This window comes from Oncorhynchus clarkii, chromosome 24, assembly GCF_045791955.1.
Source record: "Oncorhynchus clarkii lewisi isolate Uvic-CL-2024 chromosome 24, UVic_Ocla_1.0, whole genome shotgun sequence".
Lineage (NCBI taxonomy): Eukaryota > Metazoa > Chordata > Actinopteri > Salmoniformes > Salmonidae > Oncorhynchus > Oncorhynchus clarkii.
Genome location: NC_092170.1, coordinates 22,396,507 through 22,419,297, shown reverse-complemented (window position 1 = coordinate 22,419,297; position 22,791 = coordinate 22,396,507). Strand labels below are relative to the sequence as shown.

The 22,791-nt window shown below is 44.6% G+C and overlaps 1 protein-coding gene across 1 annotated transcript in view; it reads right to left on the bottom strand.

The window, feature by feature from the left end:
- Window positions 1–272: 272 nt before the first annotated feature.
- LOC139382679 (cell adhesion molecule DSCAM-like) overlaps window positions 273–22,791 on the bottom strand; it is a 123,124-nt gene continuing 100,605 nt past the window's right edge. The window contains exons 12-33 of the mRNA XM_071126767.1: window positions 22,320–22,516; window positions 21,996–22,092; window positions 21,653–21,781; window positions 21,318–21,485; window positions 20,739–20,809; window positions 20,301–20,544; window positions 18,470–18,616; window positions 17,241–17,396; window positions 16,890–17,023; window positions 16,532–16,685; window positions 16,216–16,333; window positions 15,495–15,658; window positions 15,213–15,311; window positions 14,091–14,279; window positions 12,469–12,759; window positions 12,112–12,288; window positions 11,710–11,740; window positions 10,587–10,699; window positions 10,339–10,488; window positions 9,047–9,247; window positions 8,482–8,784; window positions 273–1,512 (exon numbers count right to left, since the gene is read on the bottom strand). Coding sequence (XP_070982868.1) covers window positions 1,097–1,512; window positions 8,482–8,784; window positions 9,047–9,247; window positions 10,339–10,488; window positions 10,587–10,699; window positions 11,710–11,740; window positions 12,112–12,288; window positions 12,469–12,759; window positions 14,091–14,279; window positions 15,213–15,311; window positions 15,495–15,658; window positions 16,216–16,333; window positions 16,532–16,685; window positions 16,890–17,023; window positions 17,241–17,396; window positions 18,470–18,616; window positions 20,301–20,544; window positions 20,739–20,809; window positions 21,318–21,485; window positions 21,653–21,781; window positions 21,996–22,092; window positions 22,320–22,516 — 3,749 coding nt within the window. The 3' untranslated portion in view covers window positions 273–1,096. The remainder of the gene's footprint in view (window positions 1,513–8,481; window positions 8,785–9,046; window positions 9,248–10,338; window positions 10,489–10,586; window positions 10,700–11,709; window positions 11,741–12,111; window positions 12,289–12,468; window positions 12,760–14,090; window positions 14,280–15,212; window positions 15,312–15,494; window positions 15,659–16,215; window positions 16,334–16,531; window positions 16,686–16,889; window positions 17,024–17,240; window positions 17,397–18,469; window positions 18,617–20,300; window positions 20,545–20,738; window positions 20,810–21,317; window positions 21,486–21,652; window positions 21,782–21,995; window positions 22,093–22,319; window positions 22,517–22,791) is intronic.

Sequence of the window (22,791 nt, the reverse complement as noted above, 5' to 3'; positions counted from 1 at the left end):
AGCAGTGATGTCTATACCCTGCCTGCCCTCTACTAGCTAATATAATGTGAGACATCCGATCCAGGTGACCTGTTCAGAGTCATTTATCATGTATACACCCAAATCAATTATTGCAGTGTCTACATAGTGAAGGGTGCTTGTGTTACACAACACACAGGCTATGGAGTGAGCGGTATGCTAGGCTCTGTGGTGGCTGAGAGGGTTAGAGATGGAGGAAGAAAGAAAAGAAGCAGTATTGTCCAAATCTCAAATCAAACCCACGTGTGCAAACATGACTAAGGACTTTATTAACCAAATCATTTTCCCTGTAATATCCACAAATAAAAGTGATCTCTTTTATATATATTCACATTGTATAATTTTCATAGTGTGACAAAATTCTCTTTTGGATTTTCCAGCCATTCCTGTAAATTGTCATAGATCAGTCCCCATGCAGTCATTGGAAAGGTTGAAGAATGTAGTAACAATCTATCTGAGTAGATTGAGTCGAAGGCATGGACAGACAGGTTCAGCTTTAATGCAGTTATTTTCCTTGGCTCCTCTCATTATTGAAAAACCGCCAGCTATCCAATCATCGATTTGATCACACTGCGACAAACAAAATAAATAAATGAAGAAAGCAATATCCTCCTGCAGAGTGCTCCAGAGTCGTCCTCCTCTTCTTCTGCTTGTTTTTAGAAATTTTTACATTTTTATATATAATAATAATAATGACTATAATTATCATTGATATAAATTCAATAGTATTTTTCTCTGTCAAATTTAAATACATTATTTTGGCAATTTTCATATGGTGTTTAGAATAAAAGAATACTCAAATAGAAAATAAAACTGAGAAATCAGAGAGCCAGAAGAGAAAAGAAGGGAGCAAGAACAAAATAATAAAAGAAAGGAATAGAGAAGAGAAAGAACGAAAGAAAGCAAGAGAAAGAAATACAGAAAGAATCAAAGTAACGCATCCACTTGGAGTCAGAAATATATATTAGTCGTTGTTGAAAAGTGTCCAACATCATCATTGTTCCGTGCCAGCTCTCTGCGTAGAGCTGCAGTACAGTTTACAGTCTAAGTCTCGGAGTGTGTAACGTAACTCCTTGTGTTATACCAGTGTGTAGGACTTTGCGTAGGGGTTGTTGCTCTGTTTTAAGTGTCCTCTGGAGTCTAGCAGGGACTCCTGTGAGCTGCTGAGCTTGGCAGCCGGGGCCTGGGCCAGGTCTCCGGTGGCCTCACGGCCAGTGGGCTCACGCTGGGGCAGGGTGGAGGCAGTCCCTGGCTGCCACTGCTGCACCTCCCTGGATGTGGGTACCTCCATGGGTGTGGGTTCCAGGAGCGGGGGCCGTTTCAGTGTGCGGCTCTTCTGGGGCTCCAAACACGCCTGACCCAACGCCCCTGTCTCCCCTCCTCCTCCTTCTCTTCCTCCGTTGCCACCATTGGACCCCCGGCCTCCCGATGCAGAGCCACGGTTTAACAGGAAGTCCATTCGTAGGTACGGGGGCAGGTGCACCAGCTCTCCTCCTGAGGGATGAGACCAGAGAGGCGGTTACAGGGGTACCCAGTCAGGAAGTTTAAAGGGGTACCCAGTCAGGAAGGTTAAAGGGGTACCCAGTCAGGAAGGTTAAAGGGGTATCCAGTCAGGAAGGTTAGAGGGGTACCCAGGCAGGAAGGTTAAAGGGGTACCAGTCAGGAAGGTTAAAGGGGTACCCAGTCAGGAAGATTAGAGGGGTACCCAGTCAGGAAGGTTAAAGGGGTACCAGTCAGGAAGGTTAAAGGGGTACCCAGTCAGGAAGGTTAAAGGGGTACCCAGTCAGGAAGATTAAAGGGGTACCCAGTCAGGAAGGTTAAAGGGGTACCCAGTCAGGAAGGTTAGAGGGGTACCCAGGCAGGAAGGTTAAAGGGGTACCAGTCAGGAAGGTTAAAGGGGTACCCAGTCAGGAAGGTGAAAGGGGTACCAGTCAGGAAGGTTAAAGGGGTACCCAGTCAGGAAGGTTAAAGGGGTACCAGTCAGGAAGGTTAAAGGGGTACCCAGTCAGGAAGGTTAAAGGGGTACCAGTCAGGAAGGTTAAAGGGGTACCCAGTCAGGAAGGTTAAAGGGGTACCCAGGCAGGAAGGTTAAAGGGGTACCCAGGCAGGAAGGTTAAAGGGGTACCAGTCAGGAAGGTTAAAGGGGTACCAGTCAGGAAGGTTAAAGGGGTACCCAGTCAGGAAGGTTAAAGGGGTACCCAGTCAGGAAGATTAGAGGGGTACCAGTCAGGAAGGTTAAAGGGGTACCAGTCAGGAAGGTTAAAGGGGTACCAGTCAGGAAGGTTAAAGGGGTACCCAGTCAGGAAGGTTAAAGGGGTACCCAGGCAGGAAGGTTAAAGGGGTACCCAGTCAGGAAGATTAGAGGGGTACCCAGTCAGGAAGGTTAGAGGGGTGCACTCACTACATACTGAGCTGGGAGGACAGTTCTCAATGTCAGCATTAATTGATTACTTTCTATTCGTTATTTTCTATTCCATATGGGTATTTTCATACGGTATCTACTTACTGTCAGGATATATGGCATTTGATAGGAAATCAAATGAGTTGAGGAAATACGATTTGAGTTTGGATAATGTAATGTAATCTTTCGTATTGAGTTGGAAGGATACAGATTCTATAAGGGTTTCAGGACGATATAATTTTTCATGGCTTGATGACGGGATTTATTATCCTTTGATATTGCTGCATTAACCTGTCAGATTCATATTCAAATCACCTTTCCATTTCTTCAGGACTATTACGTCAAACAGCCCTGCACTGCCCACTCTCAAACTCTCCTCATCTGTACCTGGGGTTAACTGAAGCAGAAAGGTGCTTCAAATCTCATTCGGAGACAGAATCTTTGCTGTCCAGGAGCCAGAATAAACCAAGCCTGTGATGTAACCCAAGTCTACATTTAGTTAATGACACTGCAGCACTTTAAAAGACTTGGGCTTCTCTACACAGTATTCCCCCATGCAAACAGTGAGTGAATCACTGGACACGGTTCAGTGGATGATGATACAATCACGTCTGCTGTAAATGTATCTCGTCCACTGAATAAACTACGTATTTAATTTAGGAAATTAGCTCCACACAAAGACGTGTCCAGTAGCCAGAGATGTCTGAGTCGTACTGAAGATTTTACACTTGATTAGGAGTGGTGGGGAGACGTGTACTCTTCCATTACTGTTCTAATGGATGTCTTCAATATTAATCTTTCTGAGGTCACAGAGATCAGCAGGCTTCAGTGACTGGCCTTTTCAATGCCAAATCACTATCCCCCACCACCACCGCCGCCACCATCACCACCTCGTCACACAGAGGAGGACCGGCTCGTCTATGTAGATTGTATCCTACATGTGACCTTAGTGACTGAATTCCAGAGTTCATGGGGAGCATGCATAATTTACTGTTTATATTACAGGCTTTATTAAAACAAGTAAAGATGATAAATGGTGACCAGCTTTAATTGAATTAAATATAGATTTAAGCTTTTCTTTCGGAGCTCATTAGGAATTTACTTAGCTGAAATCCATCAGGTCGTAAGTTTCAGTACGAGGGTAATGGCACAACTTGTATCAGCTACACAATAATGATTGCCAGCCGTGCAATAAGTCTCTAGCTGGGGGGTTTGATGAACAGTGCCTTCAGAAAGTATTCAGACTGACTTTTTCCACATTTTGTTACATTTCAGCCTTATTTTAAAATGGATTAAAAAATAATAATCCTCAGCAACCTACACACAATATCCCATAATGGCAAAGAGTAAACAGGTTATTAGAATTTTCTCTTATATTTTTTGCATTTTTACTTATTTACATAAGTATTCACACCCTTTGCTATGAGACTTGAAATTGAGCTCAAGTGAATCCTGTTTCCATTGATCATCCTTGAGATGTTTCTACAACTTCATTGGAGTCCACCTGTGGTAAATTCAACTGATTGGACATGATTTGGAAAGGCACACACCTTTCTATACAGTGGCAAGAAAAAGTATGTGAACCTTTTGGAATTACCTGGATTTCTGCATAAATTTTACATAAAATTAGATCTGATCTTCATCTAAGTCACAACAACAGTCTGTTTAAACTAATGACACACAAATTATAGTCTTTTTCTTGTCTATATTGAATACATAATTTAAACATTTACAGTGTAGTTTGGAAAAAGTATGTGAACCCCTAGGCTAATGACTTGAGATTGGAGATGTTGGTTAGAGCAGCCCTGCCCTATAAAAAAACTAATTTGAGTTTTGCTATTCACAAGAAGCATTGCCTGATGTGAACCATGCCTCGAACAGAAGAGATCTCAGAAGACCCAAGATTAAGAATGGTTGACTTACATAAAGCTGGAAAGGGTTACAAAAGTAACTCTAAAAGCCATGATGTTCATCAGTCCACGCTAAGACAAATTGTCTATAAATGGAGAAAGCTCAGTGCTGTTGCTACTCTCCCTAGCAGTGGCCGTCCTGCAAAGATGACTGCAAGAGCACAGCACAGAACGCTCAATGAGGTTAAGAAGAATCTTAGAGTGTCAGCTAAAGACAAAGAAATCTCTGGAACATGCTAACATCTCTGTTGACAAGTCTACGATACTTAAACACTAAACAAGAATGGTGTTCATGGGAGGACGCAAAAGAGCACCTGGATGTTCCACTGCGCTACTGGCAAAATATTCTGTGTACAGATTAAATTAAAGTTGAGTTGTTTGGAAGGAACACACAGCACTATGTGTGGAGAAAAAAAAGGCACAGCACACCAACATCAACACTTCATCCCAACTGTAAAGTATGGTGAACAGGACAATGACCCAAAACACAGAAGTAAATCAACAACAGAATGGCTTAAACAGAAGAAAATACGCCTTCTGGAGTGGCCCAGTCAAAGTCCTGACCAACCCGATTGAGATGCTGTGGCATGACCTCAAGAGAGCAGTACACACCAAACATCCCAAGAATATTGCTGAACTGAAACAATTTTGTAAAGAGGAATGTTCCAAAATTCCTTCTGCAGGTCTGATCCGCAACTGCAGAAAACGTTTGGTTGAGGTTATTGCTGCCAAAGGAGGACCAACCAGTTATTAAAACCAAGGGTTCACATACTTTTTCCTCCCTGCACTGTGAATGTTTACACGGTGTGTACAAAAAAGACATGAAAACCTACAATTGTTTGTGTGTTATTAGTTTAAGCAGACTGTGTTTGTCTATTGTTGTGACTTAGATGAAGATCAGATCAAATTTTATGACCAATTTATACAGAAGACCAGGTAATTCCAAAAGGTTCAAATACTTGTTCTACCACTGTACAAGGTCCAACAGTTGCCAGTGCATGTCAGAGCAAAAACCAAGCCATTAGGTCGAAGGAAATGTCCGTAGAGCTCCGAGACAGGATTGTGTCGAGGCAAAGATCTGGGGAAGGGTATCAACACATTTCTGCAGCATGTAAGGTCCCCAAGAAATCAGTGGCCTCCATCCTTCTTAAATGGAAGAAGTTTGGAACCACCAAGACTCTTCCTAGAGCTAGCTGCCCGGCCAAATGGAACAATCGGGGGAGAAGGGCCCTGGTCAGGGAGGTGACCAAGACACCGAGCTCTACAGTACCTCTGTGGAGACGGGAGAACCTTCCAGAAGGACAACCATCTCTGCAGCACTCCACCAATCAGGCCTTCATGATAGAGTGGCCAGACGGAAGCAACTCCTCAGTAAAAGGCACATGACAGCCCACTTGGTGTTTGCCAAAAGGCACCTTAAGACTTTCAGACCGTGAGAAACAAGATTCTCTGTTCTGATGAAACCAAGATTGAACTCTTTGGCCTGAATGCCAAGCGTCATGTCTGGAGGAAACCTGGCACCATCCCTATGGTGAAGAATGGTGGTGGCAGAATCATGCTGTGGGGATGTTTTTCAGCATCAGGGACTAGGAGACTAAGTACAGAGAGATCCTTGATGAAAAACTGCTCCAAAGCGCTCAGGACCTCAGACTGGGACGAGGGTTCACCTTCCAACAGGACAACGACTCTAAGCACACAGCCAAGACAACACAGGAGTGGCTTCTGGACAAGTCTCTGAGTAGCCCAGCCAGAGCCCGGACTTGAACCCGATCTAACATCTCTGGAGTGACCTGAAAATATCTGTGCAGCAATGCTCCCCATCCAACCTGACAGAGCTTGAGAGAAGAATGGGAGAAACTCCCCAAATACAGGTGTGCCAATCTTTTTTATATATATATAAATGAGCAAAATAACAGTTTTTGCTTTGTCATTATGGGGTAATGTGTGTAGATTGATGAGGAAAAATAACAATTTAATCAATTTTAGAATAAGTCTGTAACCTAACAAAATGTGGAAAAAGTCAAAGGGTCTGAATACTTTCCAAAGGCACTCTATATGAGTGTTTTAACATTCTGTGTGACCAAGTCAATCTGTGCTGCTGGGGAAGGAGCTGTTCTCATTTTATGTAATCTGTCCTTCTAATGAGCTTCCACAGCTATCCACACACTAGTAAACAGACAGACACATCGCGCGAACACACATGCACACACTCCCACACACAAACACACAAATACACATAGACACTTTTGCTTGTTTAAAGGCCCATGACACAAGAAACAGTGTTGCAGTAAATGTTTATGAGCTGAGAACCTCAAGATCTTCCTCTATAATTGTCTTCCTACAGTAATTGTACAGGACAGACTGTTTATGAGATGTCACACGGATCACTGCCCAATGTTTCCATCCAGCTTGCTCCAATGACTATGGTTACACACTCACATGAAGAAATGAGCTTGCCAAATCCCACACGTAGTGGACGCACTTAATGTCAAAGTCATGACCCCAGGTTGACCCAGTGTATCAGTACCAGGTGTGTGATTGTGATTGAAATGTGTCAGAGTAACAGGAGAGAGGGCTGTCCCCTCCTCCGTGTCACTGTGTGACTGACAGAGAAGGTCACAGGGTCAACTCAGGGCAAAGGTACATTACTACAGAGGGGGGAGGGGGGGGGGGGGGGGCAGTGGGCCACTGTCAGACAGACAGACAGACAGACAGATATCCATCAAGCACTTCTGTATGCCATCACTATTGTATGCCAGCATCGACATGTATGTTTTATAATGAAAATATTGCCTTTTTTTCTTGAGGATTCTGATGCTACTATGTGACACTCATTGGGCAAAAACACCATAAAAATGAACTGTGTTCAAACTAACATGGGTGAATTCCACACTGTGTGCAACAACAGAGCTGGCTGATGCTATACCAGACTGGCAACAACGGTCTTCAACAGGGACTTATTGTACAAACTTGTAAAGTGTGTCTACGTGTTGCTGGTGTCGCCCAGCTCCCGCTGGATGAAAGTGACACCAGGGTTAGCACGACGCTACAACAGGCTCTGTGTCTGAAATACTGATATCGCACTGAACATCTCCATTGTGGCAGTAAAGGGCTGTTTTGTATTGACAGACAATAGCTTTAGATTGGCTTGACAGATAGCCTCTACTTGCCCTCAGCTGACGGTTTAAGCCTCCCGCTGGCTGATGACTGTGGGCAGCTGGCTCGTGTACGCACCATGAAAACATAATGAGGGACGGAAACTCAAGACCCAGCTCAGATAGCCAAAACCTGTCTACCTTGTCTAACTCAGCCCAACCTAGATCCTGCCATCTGACAACATCCACACCAAGCTAGTCTTCATGCACCCATCCCAGACTGAAAACATGGCAGGCCAGGACTTGCTAAATGTACTATATACAATCTGTGTGTGGTGTGTGCGTATTTTTTACAAAAAGTTTTTGAAAAATGTGCATTTCCTCATGTCTATGTATTTCAACCCATTCTGTTTGGTCTGTCCACAAGCTGCGCCAGACAGTGGAACCAATAGGAATAGGAGTTGAGTAGCAGCAGGTCATATGAAGCCAACCTGGGGGAGGACAGTATCAGACAGACAGGCAGACGGATAGACTGACAGACGGACGGACGGACAGACAGACAGACAGATAGACAGACAGACAGATCCTCCATGTGCAGAAATTGCTGCAGAGCACTGAAGATGAATACAGCACTGTGAGAGGGGTATTACAGGGTTTTTAATGGTGTTTGTACTTCATCAAGCGTTAACAGCATTCCAGAGGTGTTATCTGAGGATGTGTACCTTATGATCATTATCATTATTTTGCAATAGGCATTTTGTAATATGCTGTGTTAAATTAAAGCCATGAAACTTTGAACTTTGAACAGGCCTAGAGAGCTGTGGAAGTTATAGTAGTAATGCAGTGGTCCAAGGTCTAATTGGGGCAGAACACTTAACTCAAGTTGTCAAGGGCTTGATGAGTAGAATCAGGTATGCTTGTCCAGGGCCACAACAAAAATATGTACTGTTGGGGGTACTGGAGGACCGGAGGTAGAAAACACTGATCTAGAGTAATGAGGAAAATAATGAAGTTTCACTGAGGTTTGAACTGTACTGTGCATGTGTGTTCTGTATACCCGGTCTGTGGGCCTTGGGTGCTGCCATGTTCATAACCCGGCTGACGTCCTGAGGCTTGGGCGGGGAGGCGGTGAACCTGCAGATGCCTGACTCGGACGGCGTGCTGGATGTCAGGCTGTCTGTGTAGTCATTGGTGCCGGCAGTCATTTGCTCTGAGGAGGTGTCGGAGATGAAGCATTCTGTGATGGTGAACTTGGCGTGCCGCAGGTGCTCCTCCATCTTGGCGTGCTCGTAGGCTCGGGCCAGCTCCTCGTATGTGGACGACGCGCTCTCTGTCGACACCATGCTGCTCCGCGCGCGGTCTGCGTAGTCACACACACACACACACACACACACACACACACACACACACACACACACACACACACACACACACACACACACACAGAGAGACAAAGAAGCAACATCCATTATAGTACATGCATATAGCTTACATTTCCTAAGATATATAGGAAATATCTTAAAACATACCGTGAGCACTCTGACCCTTCCACGTACAGTAGTAGTGGTCTCCCCTTTGCTGCAGACTAATGTTGTATGTGAGACATAGGGTCAGTCCAGTACCTGTGTCCTGCGATGGGCTGACGCTGTAGCTATCGCTCTCCTTGTCCACAGAGCCGGCGGCGCGCGGTGTGGGCAGTCTCCAGTCTGTGCTCAGGGTGTGGGAGGAGGTGGGTGGTTGGGGGGGGTTCAGGGTCCACTGGCTGGCGTATCGGTTCCTGCTGGCTGCAGGGCCTGCTTTGGCAGTGCGGCGTGCTGTGGGGTCTGGGGGTGAAAGGGCCAAGGTCATTACTGATGAGAGGCCTAGGCAGTGTCGGAATTGGCACCCTATCCCCTATGTAGTGCACTACTTTTGACCAGGGTCCCAATGGAATAGGGTGCCATTTCATACATACCACTGAAGTGCTACTAGACAGTAAATAGCATACATTGAGTATTAATTTTCTGTGTATCAAATTACAGAGACATCTATTGATCAATAATGATTGATAGTTTTGAAACTATCCTAACCTTTCACAGTAGATATAATATTCCCCCAAGAAAAAATTGTATCATATTCGTCTGACCCAGACATTTAACCTACTGTGCTATGCATCAATGGCACCAAATCAGAATGTCCCTTTAGAACGGCCATGATTAGATCCGGCCTGGAGAAGCCAGAGAAGAATAGCAGTGGTAATAGTAGTAGGTCAGAGTGGAGTAATTCCATCAGTGGGCTGGAGACTGGAGCACCAGGCAGTGTTTTCCCAACACTCTGGATAGATATGGCTGAGTCAGCAGATAAGGTTTAGGCCCACAATGCTGCCCGGCCAGCCTCAATGAGCCCAATCAGGTGAGCTGTCAGGTGGAGCCAGATGCCTCTCCTCTCTTCATCAGTTCAGCTCCACTGAAGCTCAGCAGCAACAGAGCCTCCATAAGCCACTGTGCAGCCACTGGCTTGGCTCACACTGCTCTGGGCTGTGGGCTATGTGAGTGCATCTGAGGGTTGTAACTATGATAAGCTGAAAATTCTAGTTTGCTTAAAATGGATTTGAGATCAGGGTATGTGAATACCTGGAGGTTTATTGTTAGAGCTGATGTTAATAAAAACTAGAGTCTAAACACTGATTGGAGGACTGGGGTCCAGTTACAGGCACCTGAGAGATAAATATGTACAATGATTTAAAGTTACAGCAGATGCTTGGATTGAATTTAACTATATCAGAAAATATGAGTATTGAGAGAGAGCATTCTCTTATTTCACATAAGTACAAACAAATAAACAGTAATGAATTACCCCTATTCTTCCAGGGGACGACAGAGTAAAGGTGGTGAGGGGTGGGATATAGAGGTGATTAAATGGGTTAAGCTCTTACTGGTTCCAGGCCGGGCATCGGAGACGTCCACCAGTGGGCCGGTGGCCTGCGACAGGGACTGGTAGTGGACTGTGTGCGTGACAGTGGACGACTTCTGTTTGGACGTCTCCCCAAAGTCATTATCTGTCAGCAGCACCGTCGACCTGTCGTCTGAGAGACAGAAAACAGGGAGGAAGACAATGAGTTATTAGAAAAGATGATCAAATATAACGTGCAAGGGATAAACTGGCGTGGCAGACTTGTCTCACCGATAGTCTCCATAGTATCTCTCTCTTCGATGAGCAGCTGGGCTCGGGGGATGTCGATGTGCATTCTCATGGCTTGCTGCTTGTTCGATGTGTCTGGTGTCCGTGTGTTTTTACTAGGAGATAGAAATGTTAGTTAGGGGCTTTTGTTGTATTGCTTGTAAGTTTTCTGTTATAGTTTTAAAGTAACTGTCCAGTGAGAATCTCACACCAAGATTGAAAAACAGCTTCTATCTCAAGGCCATCAGATTGTTAAACAGCCATCACTAGCACAGAGAGGCGGCTGCCTACCCACAGACTAGATATCAATGTCCACTTTAATAAATGGAACACTAGTCACTTTAATAACGCCACTTTAAGAATGTATAGATATCTCGCATTACTTATCTCATATGTATATACTGTATACTGTATCCTACACTATCTATTCTTTACTATCTATTCTTTACTATCTATTCTTTACTATCTATTGCATCTTAGCCGCTCTGTCACTGCTCATCCATTATTTTAGATTTACTAGATTGTGTGTATTAGGTTTTGTTGTGGAATTTGTTAGACATTAGGTTTTGTTGTGGAATTTGTTAGATATTAGGTTTTGTTGTGGAATTGTTAGATATTACCTGTTAGATACTGCTGCACTGTCGGATCTAGAAGCAGAAGCATTTCACTACACTCACAATAACATCTGCTAACCATGTGTATGCGACCAATAACATCTGCTAACCATGTGTATGCGACCAATAACATCTGCTAACCATGTGTATGCGACCAATAACATTTGATTTGATTTGTTGACTCGTCCTATACTCGTATTTGTGGCCCAAGCATAAATTGACCACAAAAACCCTACCTCAGACTGAAAAATACATTTTATTTCCTAATAGAGTATGATGTCATACTCCTGAGGAGGATGAGCTGGCCAATCATCGGTCTACTCCCGTCAATATTTTTAATGACTGGTATATACACACACCATTCCGTTGTTGGGGTACGCCCACACCATTCCAACACAAAAAAGCTGCTTTTTAACACACTAATTACATTTTTTTTTTTATATGAAAACACTGGACAGTTACTTTAAAGTATTTTATGATTCCTATCTGTAGTTATACTCCTCTTCACGTACCTCATCAGCATTTCTGCCAGGCTTTTTGCATCTGTGAAGTCAGCATACAATAAGTTAGTAACAATGCAGAGTTGTGGTTGACAAAATATTACATATTTCAATCATAGGCACCAAGCCAATTTCCTAGATGTGCAAAACTAGAACAGTAGAGTGTTGGCAAATTAATAGTGGAACACTAGATCTGATCAGACCGTTCTACGGTGTTAGCTAAACTCACAGCCTCTTAATTACATAATGAAAGTCAATAGTCACAAACTCACAATTCTATTCTGCTCAAGTTAATTAATCCTCACTCTCTTGAGCATAAATCTCTAAAAAGTGCTTGTGTGTTATTGTTTGCCTTGTTTCTATTGTGTGTGTGTGGGTGCGTGTGCATGTGAGTGTCTTTAGGTTCTGACTCACCGCGTAGCCTCTTGAGCCTCTGCTCCCTCCTCCTCCTCTTCAGCACCATCAGGAGGATGAAGACCATGACAGCAGCCACCAGGATACAGGTGATGGTCACCATCATCTTCAGCCCCTCGTTGCCTGACATGTTGTCTGTAATGGGGTCCACTGTCTTCAACAGAGGAGGGATAGTACCTGCGGGGAGAGGAACCATCCCGAGTATTAGGCATGACTATTTATCACCAGGGCTGGGACTTGGGAGGACTAAGAATCATAGTCAAATATGTTTCTTTGGAAGGACTTCTTTTGTAAATGAAACTATCATGGTTTAGGAAACGATATTGTCATCCTAGAGGACCACTGAACTGAACTCACTTCCATCGGCGTTGAGCGTGGCGAATGTGATTTTCTTCTCGGCGAAGCCAGCGCTGTTGACCACCTTCATCTGCAGCTCGTACCAGGTGGCTTCCGCCAGGTCGTACAGGATGTAGCTCTTGGTTAGTGAGGTGCGCTGGGCCATGGTCCACATTGCCGTGTCCACCGGACGGTACTCCAGGGTGAATGAGGTGATTGGGCAGCCGCCATTGTTCCACCCAATTAGATTGAGCCTGACCCGGGTGGAATTGATGCTGGCAAACAGCTCGTGTTCTTTGGCAAACTGGGGCTCTGGAAAAAAAGAGGGGTGAAGAGACCAGATGAAGACTTTTAAGGATGCCAGTAACATTTTATTCATGAACCAAATCAGGTCACAATAATTGAGCAAGTTCAAGGAATTGCTTGGTAAATTCTTTAGATAGGACTTGAGTTAGAGTCAGTTCTAAGGGGACAGTGGTGGGGTGGAGATGCTATAGAGCAGAGATGATGGGGGTGGGGGCCACAAAAAAGTTGCTTGCAGGTCTGCGTACCCACATGTGCATCCCCCCACCCACCACATTGCAAGCAAAATATTTTAGCAGCCCCACTTTTGACCTCGGAGAGAAATGTTTTACGTTTTAGAGTTAATGTCGTGTAATTCTACACATTTTGCCATGGGGCATAGAGAAAATGGTAATTTCATCTAATTCTACTCATTTTGACATTGGACGGGGGGAAACATTTGTCGTTTTACAGTTTGCCATAGGGTGGAGAGAAATGTTTGCAGTTTTTAATATGATACCTGAGTGAGACTGACAAACAAAATCAATGGGGCCGGTAATTCATCCATGATTACTAAGTTTAGATTGCTGGCCGCTAGACTAACTTAGAGACTCTACTTACAGCCCATCCCTGCTATAGAGACTCTACATAAAGCCCATCCCTGCTATAGAGACTATACTTACAGCCCATCCCTGCAATAGAGACTCTATCTATAGTCCATCCCTGCAATAGAAACTCTACCTATAGCACATCCCTGCTATAAAGACTATACCTATAGCCCATCCCTGCAATAGAGACTCTACCTATAGCCCATCCCTGCAATAGAGGCTCTACCTATAGCCCATCCCTGCTATAAAGACTCTACCTATAGCCCATCCCTGCAATAGAGACTCTACCTATAGTCCATCCCTGCAATAGAGACTCTACTTACAGCCCATCCCTGCAATAGAGACTCTACCTATAGTCCATCCCTGCAATAGAGACTCTACCTATGGCCCATCCCTGCAATAGAGACTCTACCTATAGCCCATCCCTGCTATAAAGACTCTACCTATAGCCCATCCCTGCAATAGAGACTCTACCTATAGCCCATCCCTGCTGTAGAGACTCTACCTATAGCCCATCCCTTCTATAGAGACTCTACCTATAGCCCATCCCTGCTATAGAGACTCTACTTACAGCCCATCCCTGCTATAAAGACTCTACCTATAGTCCATCCCTGCAATAGAGACTCTACATATAGCCCATCCCTGCAATAGAGACTCTACCTATAGCCCATCCCTGCTATAAAGACTCTACCTATAGCCCATCCCTGCAATAGAGACTCTACCTATAGCCCATCCCTGCAATAGAGACTCTACCTTTTCCGTGTGTTTTTGCTTCAATGATCTCACTGATGCGTCCGGGGCCCACTCCATTCTGAGCAGTCAGGGTGAACTTGTACCAAGTGCCACACTTCAGGTTCTCCAGACGGTACGAGCGCTCGCTAGGGCTGATGGGAAAGCTGCCCCACTGCTCACTGTTGTCCTCTGAGTACTGCAGGATGTAGCCTAGAGAGAGAGAGAGAGAGAGAGAGAGTGAGAGAGAGCATAACTATAAAATCTCTCCCAACACACTCCAAGTGAATCTAATAACCTAATAACTACATTACCCAGATAATCTCTCACAGTGCTGGCACAGCAGAGGGGAAGTATGTGAGCTTAGGCATTGCCTAAATACTTATAAACAGGCCAATGAAACTGATTAACATTAAATGTAACATAAGGCAGGACAACAAACAGCACATGATCATAGCCAATATTGACTCTACACAAATAAAAGGAAATAAGGCACTGTATTGGGGTAAGTGCAAGAACTAGACAATATACTATACTTTGACGCATGACATGAAAACAAATACCATAGGAAATCACCCTGGACATCTCTTATGATCTCTGTTAAAAAGCCTGAGAGGCCAGAAGCGCAATGTTGTGTTCCAGTGATGGCCAGCTATGATAAATCACCAGTGCTACTCCTTCTGTGATTGGGCTTTCTTCTTGACTGAGTGGTTTAATCTTCCACTTTAACCCACCTAATCTTCTTTGTTCCTTTTTAATCTATTCCCTCTCCACTGTTTTAGCACCCCACTCAGCGCAATTACTAAGCCTGTCTAAGATAATGAGAAGTGGGGGGACTTGTAAGATTATTTTGTTCACCCAATGTCCTAATAGGGTACCAGCCCTGTTACTGAAGTGCCATTGGTGTGTCTTAGTAGTTACCAGTGAATTTTTGAGGTGTCGTTGGAGTCTACTTTTTCTCTTGTTGAAATGTCATTGGTTAGTGTGTCTGAATGGAGGTCTACTTTATCTCTTGTTGAAATGTCATTAGTTAGTGGGTGTGAATGGGGATATTTGTCTTGTTGAAGTGTCACTGGGGTATTGGAAAGGAGGTCTATGCCTTGTAGAGGTGTCTCTGCTGTGTCTAAATGGCCTAATGTCACTCACCTCTGATGGAGCTTCCTCCGTTGTCCCCAGGTATCCAGGACAGAGTGATTGATGTGGTGGTTGTCTTGGTAACTGTGAGGCGTGGTTGGTCTGGAGGAACTGTAGAACAAAAGGAATGATGTTTCTAACAAAATCCATGACAACAAAGCATCTGTGCCTCATCAAACTAGCCACAAAGTGTCCTCAGAAGAGCTAGGTAGAAAGGCCTTTCAATACTGTCCAATACAAATTAGTATTGGACAGTTTTGGACAATTATCCTTGGGCATGTCTCTCTGTCTTACCTTGAACCTGTAGGTTGAGCGTGATCTCATCAGAGCCCCAATTGTTGCTGGCCACACAGCTGTAGTTCCCAGAGTCCTCTGCTTTCACCGTTCGGATGATGAAGCTACCGTTGCTATGGACACTGCGGCGTCCATCAATCAGAACAGGGGCAGGGGTACCATTGCTGTTGAGAGGTAGAGTTGACCAGATGATGTTCAGTTCAGTACGTAAAAACGTGATTACGATTTGGACATACCTGCATTGTGCTGAATCATGTGACAGATAGGCCTTGACCATAGAGATGTATAGAGATCATTTCTTGGAAATTACCTGGTTTTGCAATGACATTTGCCATTGAAGGCTTCCATCATTTTAAAGTAGTCAACTGGGTGGGGATTCCTATGGGTTGGGAGCGATCAGCCAATGATCAGAGCATTGTCTTCCTCTTCAAATTGGTTTGCATAGTTTGTAAATGTCTTAAAGCTATACGACCACCCTAGTTTGTAAATGGCTTAAAGCTATATGACTGCCATTTAGTGGCCATAGTAAATGAATGACAATATTTGGTTCAAGACTCCAGCACTGCAAATGGCGGTAAGTCACCAATATTAGACTTTTTTCATACATCAAAAGAAGAAGAAAATGTAAATAGCCTCAATGGCGCTGCCAATGATGTCACAGATGCCATAATGGTACAGATACAACGTTGTGATCTCTATACAGCTCTATGGCGTGACTTACTTTCCCTTCAGCCACTTGATGGTGGGGGGTGGATCTCCGACCGCCTTGCAGGGCAGAATGATGTCCTTCATCCAGGGTGTAGTCACTGTTCCGTTGAACGTCAGGATCCTGGCAGGAGCTAGGGGGGTTACACACATGCATCCCTGTGACTTTACCATTCTATTCCAATGGATAACAATGATGAATAATAACAGGATGCAAGCAATGTCCTAGATGTCATATCAATCAACATCATACTGCAATCACTAATATTTCATAAACATCCGTTTTGATTTCCAACGTTCAATAGTTACGCTGTTACACAGGCAGCCCGTACCTTTGGCCCGAGGTTCCACTGTGATGGTCTCACTGCTGTTGCCTCGCCCAGCGGCTGTCACGGCAACCACCCAGATGCTGTACTTCCTGTTGCGGGCCAGGTTTGGCACTCTGTAGAAATACACATCAGGAGAAGCCTCAAACTCACTCATCACCTGGAGAGAGGGAGGGAGAAAGGGAAGGGGGTTACACGTCTATGCATTTATCATACAACTTGAACAGAGGAGTAATCTTCATGAGCTTTCTCTCTCCCTACAGGACTTTCTAATACAGCCCAGAATGGGAGGACTGGAGGCAGTGTTGTAATGGGCACTCAAGGATGCTGTGAGAGCTGTGTTAATAATAATAGAGCTCCGTACCGTGGGGTGCAGGTTGGAACAGAAGACAATGTACTTCCTGATGATGCCGTTGAGTTTGAGAGGAGGGAGCCAGGACACAAACACCACGGAGCTGGTGGCGGCTGCACTCTTAACCCCCGCTGGAGGCCCAGGGACTAGAGGGAGGAAGGAGGGGCATATTATGTTAAACATACATATATACTGTATATATGAATAGAAACATTGAAGATGGGCTTATATGGCCTTATTGCAGACAGTTCTGTATTACGTGCATAGCTTGAACTTTTTGAGGGAATCATGCTTTGATGTCAATGTGAAAGCAATGATCCACATCTAAGCCAAGTGTATCTCAAGCCAGGATTTGTATCTCACCATCTTCCTTGGTCCGGGTGAAGATCTGCTCACTGCGCACCCCATCCCCGGCCCGGGTGAAGGCCAGAACCTGGATGCTGTAGTTGGTGTATTTCTCCAGACCATCCAGTTCCAGAGACGGGTAGGAGGTCGTCACGTTCCTGATCTCTCCCAACTCTGTCAATGTCACACAACGGTTACAAACAACCTTTTATCACTCACTGTCATGCCATATCAAATGAAGTCTATGATCCAGTGTGACAGCATTATGAGAAAAGAACTACAGTGACCACAATAATACAATAAACCTAGAACCAGAGGTGGAATACGTACTCAATTGTCATACATGAGTAAAAGTAAAGATACCGTAATATAAAATGACTCAAGTAAAAGTGAAAGTAACCCAGTAAAATAGTAAAATAGTAGTAAAAACGACTTAAGTAGTATTTTAAAGTATTTTTAATGAAGTACTGTACACCACTGCCTAGGACCACACTGCAAACTACCATACAAGACGATGCACATACACAGTAAGCTACTGTGATTTTTGACCGAGGTAGTATCTGTGATATAATAATCACTGAGTACTGGCAGTAGTGCTCTGTCTGCTGCGTCTCCTGTGTCCTTGACTGAGTGTCCTTGTAGACAGAACTGAAGCAGTGACCCTCAGTGAGTTACTGCATCTTGTGAATTATTGATGGAGCCCTGAGAGGCTGCAGGCTGGATCCCATCCACAGGGCCTGGGAGCAGAGTGTTAGCTCTGGGTGCTGACCCCTCTCACGCCCCGTGGTACCTCCATCCAAATAACCCACCTCATCTAGAATGAAGCTACTAAACAACTAATTAACTACATTATATACAGAACAGGAACCTGTTTTAAATGGATATGTGTCTATTGAGATATAATACTCATTGGATAGTTGATTTGTAAGTAAATCTAGAAGTGAACTAATTAGAACTAACTTGAATCAACACTGACAGAATGAAATTGAGGAGAAAATGGCAGCGTTGCTGAGATATTGCAAACATTGCACAAGGCACACCCATGATCTAGTGTTGCCTGTTGAGAAAACTAAAAACTAAACCATAGCCTCACCTAGTGGCACAAATCTGTCAAGTACAAGATGAATGGCATGCTACATAGCAGTTAACATAGAAAATGAAAGAATGGGCTAAAACCATTATGATCATAGTGCTCACACCACCAGTGGTCCGCTAAGTATTTTGAGCGCGTGTTAACAAGCCCCTACCTCCGTCTGGCAGGTTGGCCCAGTAGATGACTCTGTAGCCCTGCAGGTTTCCATTGAGGGCCTCTTTGGGCAGGGTCAACCAGGACAGAGAGATTACTTCTGGGGACTTGGCCATGGCCAGGACATTCTCAGGGGGACGCGAGGGGACTGTCAAGGGACAGGAGGGGAACCGAAGTTAGGACATGTGTAGACAATGGTACACTGAACAAATATATATATATGCAACATGTAAGGTGTTGGTCCCATGTTTCATAAGCTGAAATAAAAATACAAATAAAATGTTCCATATGGACAAAAAGCTTATTTCTCTCAAATGTTGTGCAAAAATGTGTTTATATTCCTGTTAGCGAGCATTTTTCCTTTGCCAAGATAATCCATCCACCTGACAGGTGTGGCATATTAAGAAGCTGATAAACAGCATGATCATTACACAGGTGCACCTTCTGCTGCAAACAATAAAAGGCCACTCTAACATGTGCAGTGTCGTCACACAACACAATGCCACATATGTCTCAAGTTTTGAGGGAGTGTGCAATTGGCTGCAAGAATGTCCACCAGAGCTGTTGAAAGACAATTGAATGTCCATTTATCTACCATAACCCACCTCCAACATAGTTTTAGAGAATTTGGCAGAACGTCCAATTGACCTTACAACTGCAGACCACATGTAACCACATCAGGCTTCCTGCAGGATCGTCTGAGACCAGCTACCGGGACAGTTGATGAAACTGTGGGTTTGTACATCAGAATAAAAACTATGCAAACTGTCAGAAACCGTCTCAGGGAAGCTCATCTGCATGCTTTTCGCACTAACCAGGGTCTTGACCTGACTGCAGTTCGGCGTCGTAACCGACTTCAGTGGGCAAATGCTCACCTTCGATGGCCACTGGCATGCTGGAGAAGTGTGCTCTTCGCAGATTAATCCCAGTTTCAACTGTACGGGGTAGATGGCAGACAGCGTGTATTGTGTTGTGTGAGGGAGCGGTTTGTTGATGTCAACTTTATGTCTACAGAGTGCCCCATGGTGGCAGTGGGGATGTGATATGGGCTACGGACAACGAACACAATTGCATTTTATTGATGGCAATTTCAATGCACAGATATACAGTGACGAGATCCTGAGGCCCATTGTCGTGCCATCAATCCGCTGCCATCACCTCATGTTTCAGCATGATAATGCACGGCCCCATGTCGTAAGAATCTGTACACAATTGCTGGAAGCTGAAAATGTCCCAGTTCTTCCATGGCCTGCATATTCACCAGACATGTCACCCATTGAGCATGTTTGGGATGCTCTGGATCGACGTGTACGACAGCGTATTCCAGTTCCCGTATTCCAGCAACTTCGCACAGCCATTGAAGAGGAGTGGGACAACATTCCACAGGCCACAACAACCTGATCAAATCTATGCAATGTGTCGCACTGCATGAGGCAAATGGTGGTCACACGAGATACTGACTGGTTTTCTGATCCACGCCCCTTCTTTTTTTAAGGTATCTGTGACCAAAATATGCATATCTGTATTCCCAGTCAGGTGAAATCCATAGATTAGTGCCGAAATGAATGTTAACTCAGTAAAATCTTTGACATTGTTGCACGTTGCGTTTATATTTTTGTTCAGACTAGACTGCAATATCTCCTCCTACTGGCTTCTTACTGTATTAGTGATTTCACATCTTTTGGTTTGAGGTAATTGATCCAGAAGATGGTAGTCTACCTACGGCAATTACATTTTCACACTGCAACATTCTCATGCTATTAAGAAGTAAACTAAACACAAACACACATCCCTACCCAACCCCACCCCTTAACCCCCTGATCTGTACTAACCATCCTCCAGTGTTTTGGTGATGACCTCCTGAGAGGAGGGCCCGGTGCCAGCACGGTTAGCTGCCTGCACCACCACCCCATACTCAGTGAACTTCCTCAGGTTGTCCAGGGTGATGCTCTCACTGCTCTCCCCTGTGGTGTCCATGCTGATGATGTTAAACTGGAAGCTGCCTCCAGAGCTGTACTCTCTGTAACCCACCTGGTAGCCCCGGATCACCCCATTCTGAAGGTGCTTGTGGGGGCCCTGAGGAGGGGGAAGAGGATGTGTTAAAATGCTGCAAAATATGTTCAAATGCTGCCATCCTTTTGCTTATAATTAGGGTAACACGTTTGGTCAAATGCTCTGCATTACTATTGTCATATCATACGATCAGACTGTACATAGACATCGATAGAAACAGGAAAATAGATCTGTTTAACACCATGAGGACACAGTACCTTCCAGGTGACTTTGATGCTTTGTGGAGAGGTGGCCTCCAGTTGTACTTCCTGTGGAGGGCCATCGGGGGCTGTGGAACAGGTGTAATATTAACACAAAATACTCTTATGAGACATTCAGTTGACTATTGCAGAGATGATAGAGAAAGCAAGACATTTCATAGGCTCCTTTTTCTGGTTGGTGCGTGGCGCGTGAACTAAGTCGACCAGACCTGCCATCGCATTGATGCCTATGGGAGAGCCACCCCTTAAGTAGACCAGAACTGTGAAACAAAAATGCAATGGTAAAAGCCCTTTTTGAATAATTTTTATAACCCACCATCATTATTGACTGAGTCAATTCAGACATGAATTATTTTGAGTAAATATCTCACTAGATGGTGCTACAACGCTAGGAATCCCTTTGCTCTAGTTATGAACGAGTGATGGACCTTTATTGTATTGAAGAAAATATCATAATTGAAAACAACACGCATCCATTGCTACAATCTGAAGACCAACAGAATATGTGTCAAACTGGTTTGGAACATAACTACATGATGTTTTGACCCAGTGAAGGACAGATCTGTGTGGGCCGACCTGCTTCGTCAGTGGTGATGGTGAGCTCGTTGCTGGTGTCGCTCTTGCCGATGTTGTTCTTGGCGAATATGCGGATGTTGTAGGTGGAGGAGGGGTGCAGCTCTATAATGGTGGCCTGGTTCAGCTGGGGGGACACATCTTTGGTTATCTGGGCTGAATTCCACGAGGCTAGGGGGGGGGCCAAACACAATGAACCTATTAGCATCTCTGTATGACATGACAACCAACAACAAACAAGTTAGCTAATGCAAAAAAACTATTTAGTTATAACTATGTCATATGCAATTTCATGTGGATTTCTCACATTATTCCATAGGTCTTTGTGCCAGCCCTACCTGACTTGTTCTTGCACTCAATGTCATATCCTGTGATGGGGCTGTTTCCGTCAAAGCCCATGGTCCAGCGGAGGGCAATGGTCCGGTCTCTGACCTCTCGGATCTCCACTTCGGGAGGGTCCGGAGGTTCTAAAAGGGTTTAACACCACACACACACAGATTAGATAGAGAGGTTTATCTGTTCACTTAGTTGACCTGACCAGGAGGAAACCAACTGCAGGCTCAAGTTAACTAAGGCCCAGAGATATTAGCTGATGTGGTCAGGAGAAACTTACAGTAGCAACAAAAAGGTACCACTATGGAGAAACAGCTTAAGAAGCAGGAGCTGAAGCCAGGAGTTTACCTTGTACTGTTAACTGAATGATCCCTCTGTCTTCACCATAGGAGTTGATGGCATGGCAGGAGAAGAATCCAGAATCTTCCCGAACAGTGGGCAAAATCTGAGGAGAGGTCAACATAGTTTTCAACCAGGCAACATCTCCATAATACACCAAAACAGTTTGGTATTCAACTGATCATATCCTCTGGTTATTTTATAGGCTACACAAAATGTCCAATGTCAATCACTGCAAGCACAAACACTACTATGATCATTCATGCTATATTGAGAACGTACTACACTAATAATACACATCACCCCCATTTGAGGTGGAGGCCTCAGGCGCACCTTCAGAGTGGAGATGACCTCGTCAGCCACCTCTTTGACCACGACGGTGTAGCGGCTGGTCTCTGGGTTGATGATGCGTTCCTCCTTTTCCCAGCGCACCATGATGGGCTTCTCCCCATGGGCCGTGCAGCTCATTTCTTTCTGCTGGCCCACCGTGGCCATGGTGGTGTTGGGGTACGACGTGATCATGGCCGGAACTGAGAGAGAGGGTGAGAGGAGAGAAAGCGAGAAAGGGAGAGAGTGAAGCAGAGGTTGGAACTTCTAAGTAACTTAACAGAGGCTCATACATTCTCCTTTAACTGTCCTCTGCCACCCTAAAGCCTAAAGGAGTACTCATTCCCAACGTCACGGCTGAGAATAGTCAACTATGGAGAGTCATGAACTCCTATCTATCTCCCTGGTTCCCACAATGCATTGACCACTAATGGTTCAAAAACAGGCCTTCAGGTAAGCAATCTTGTCTCTGCTACAG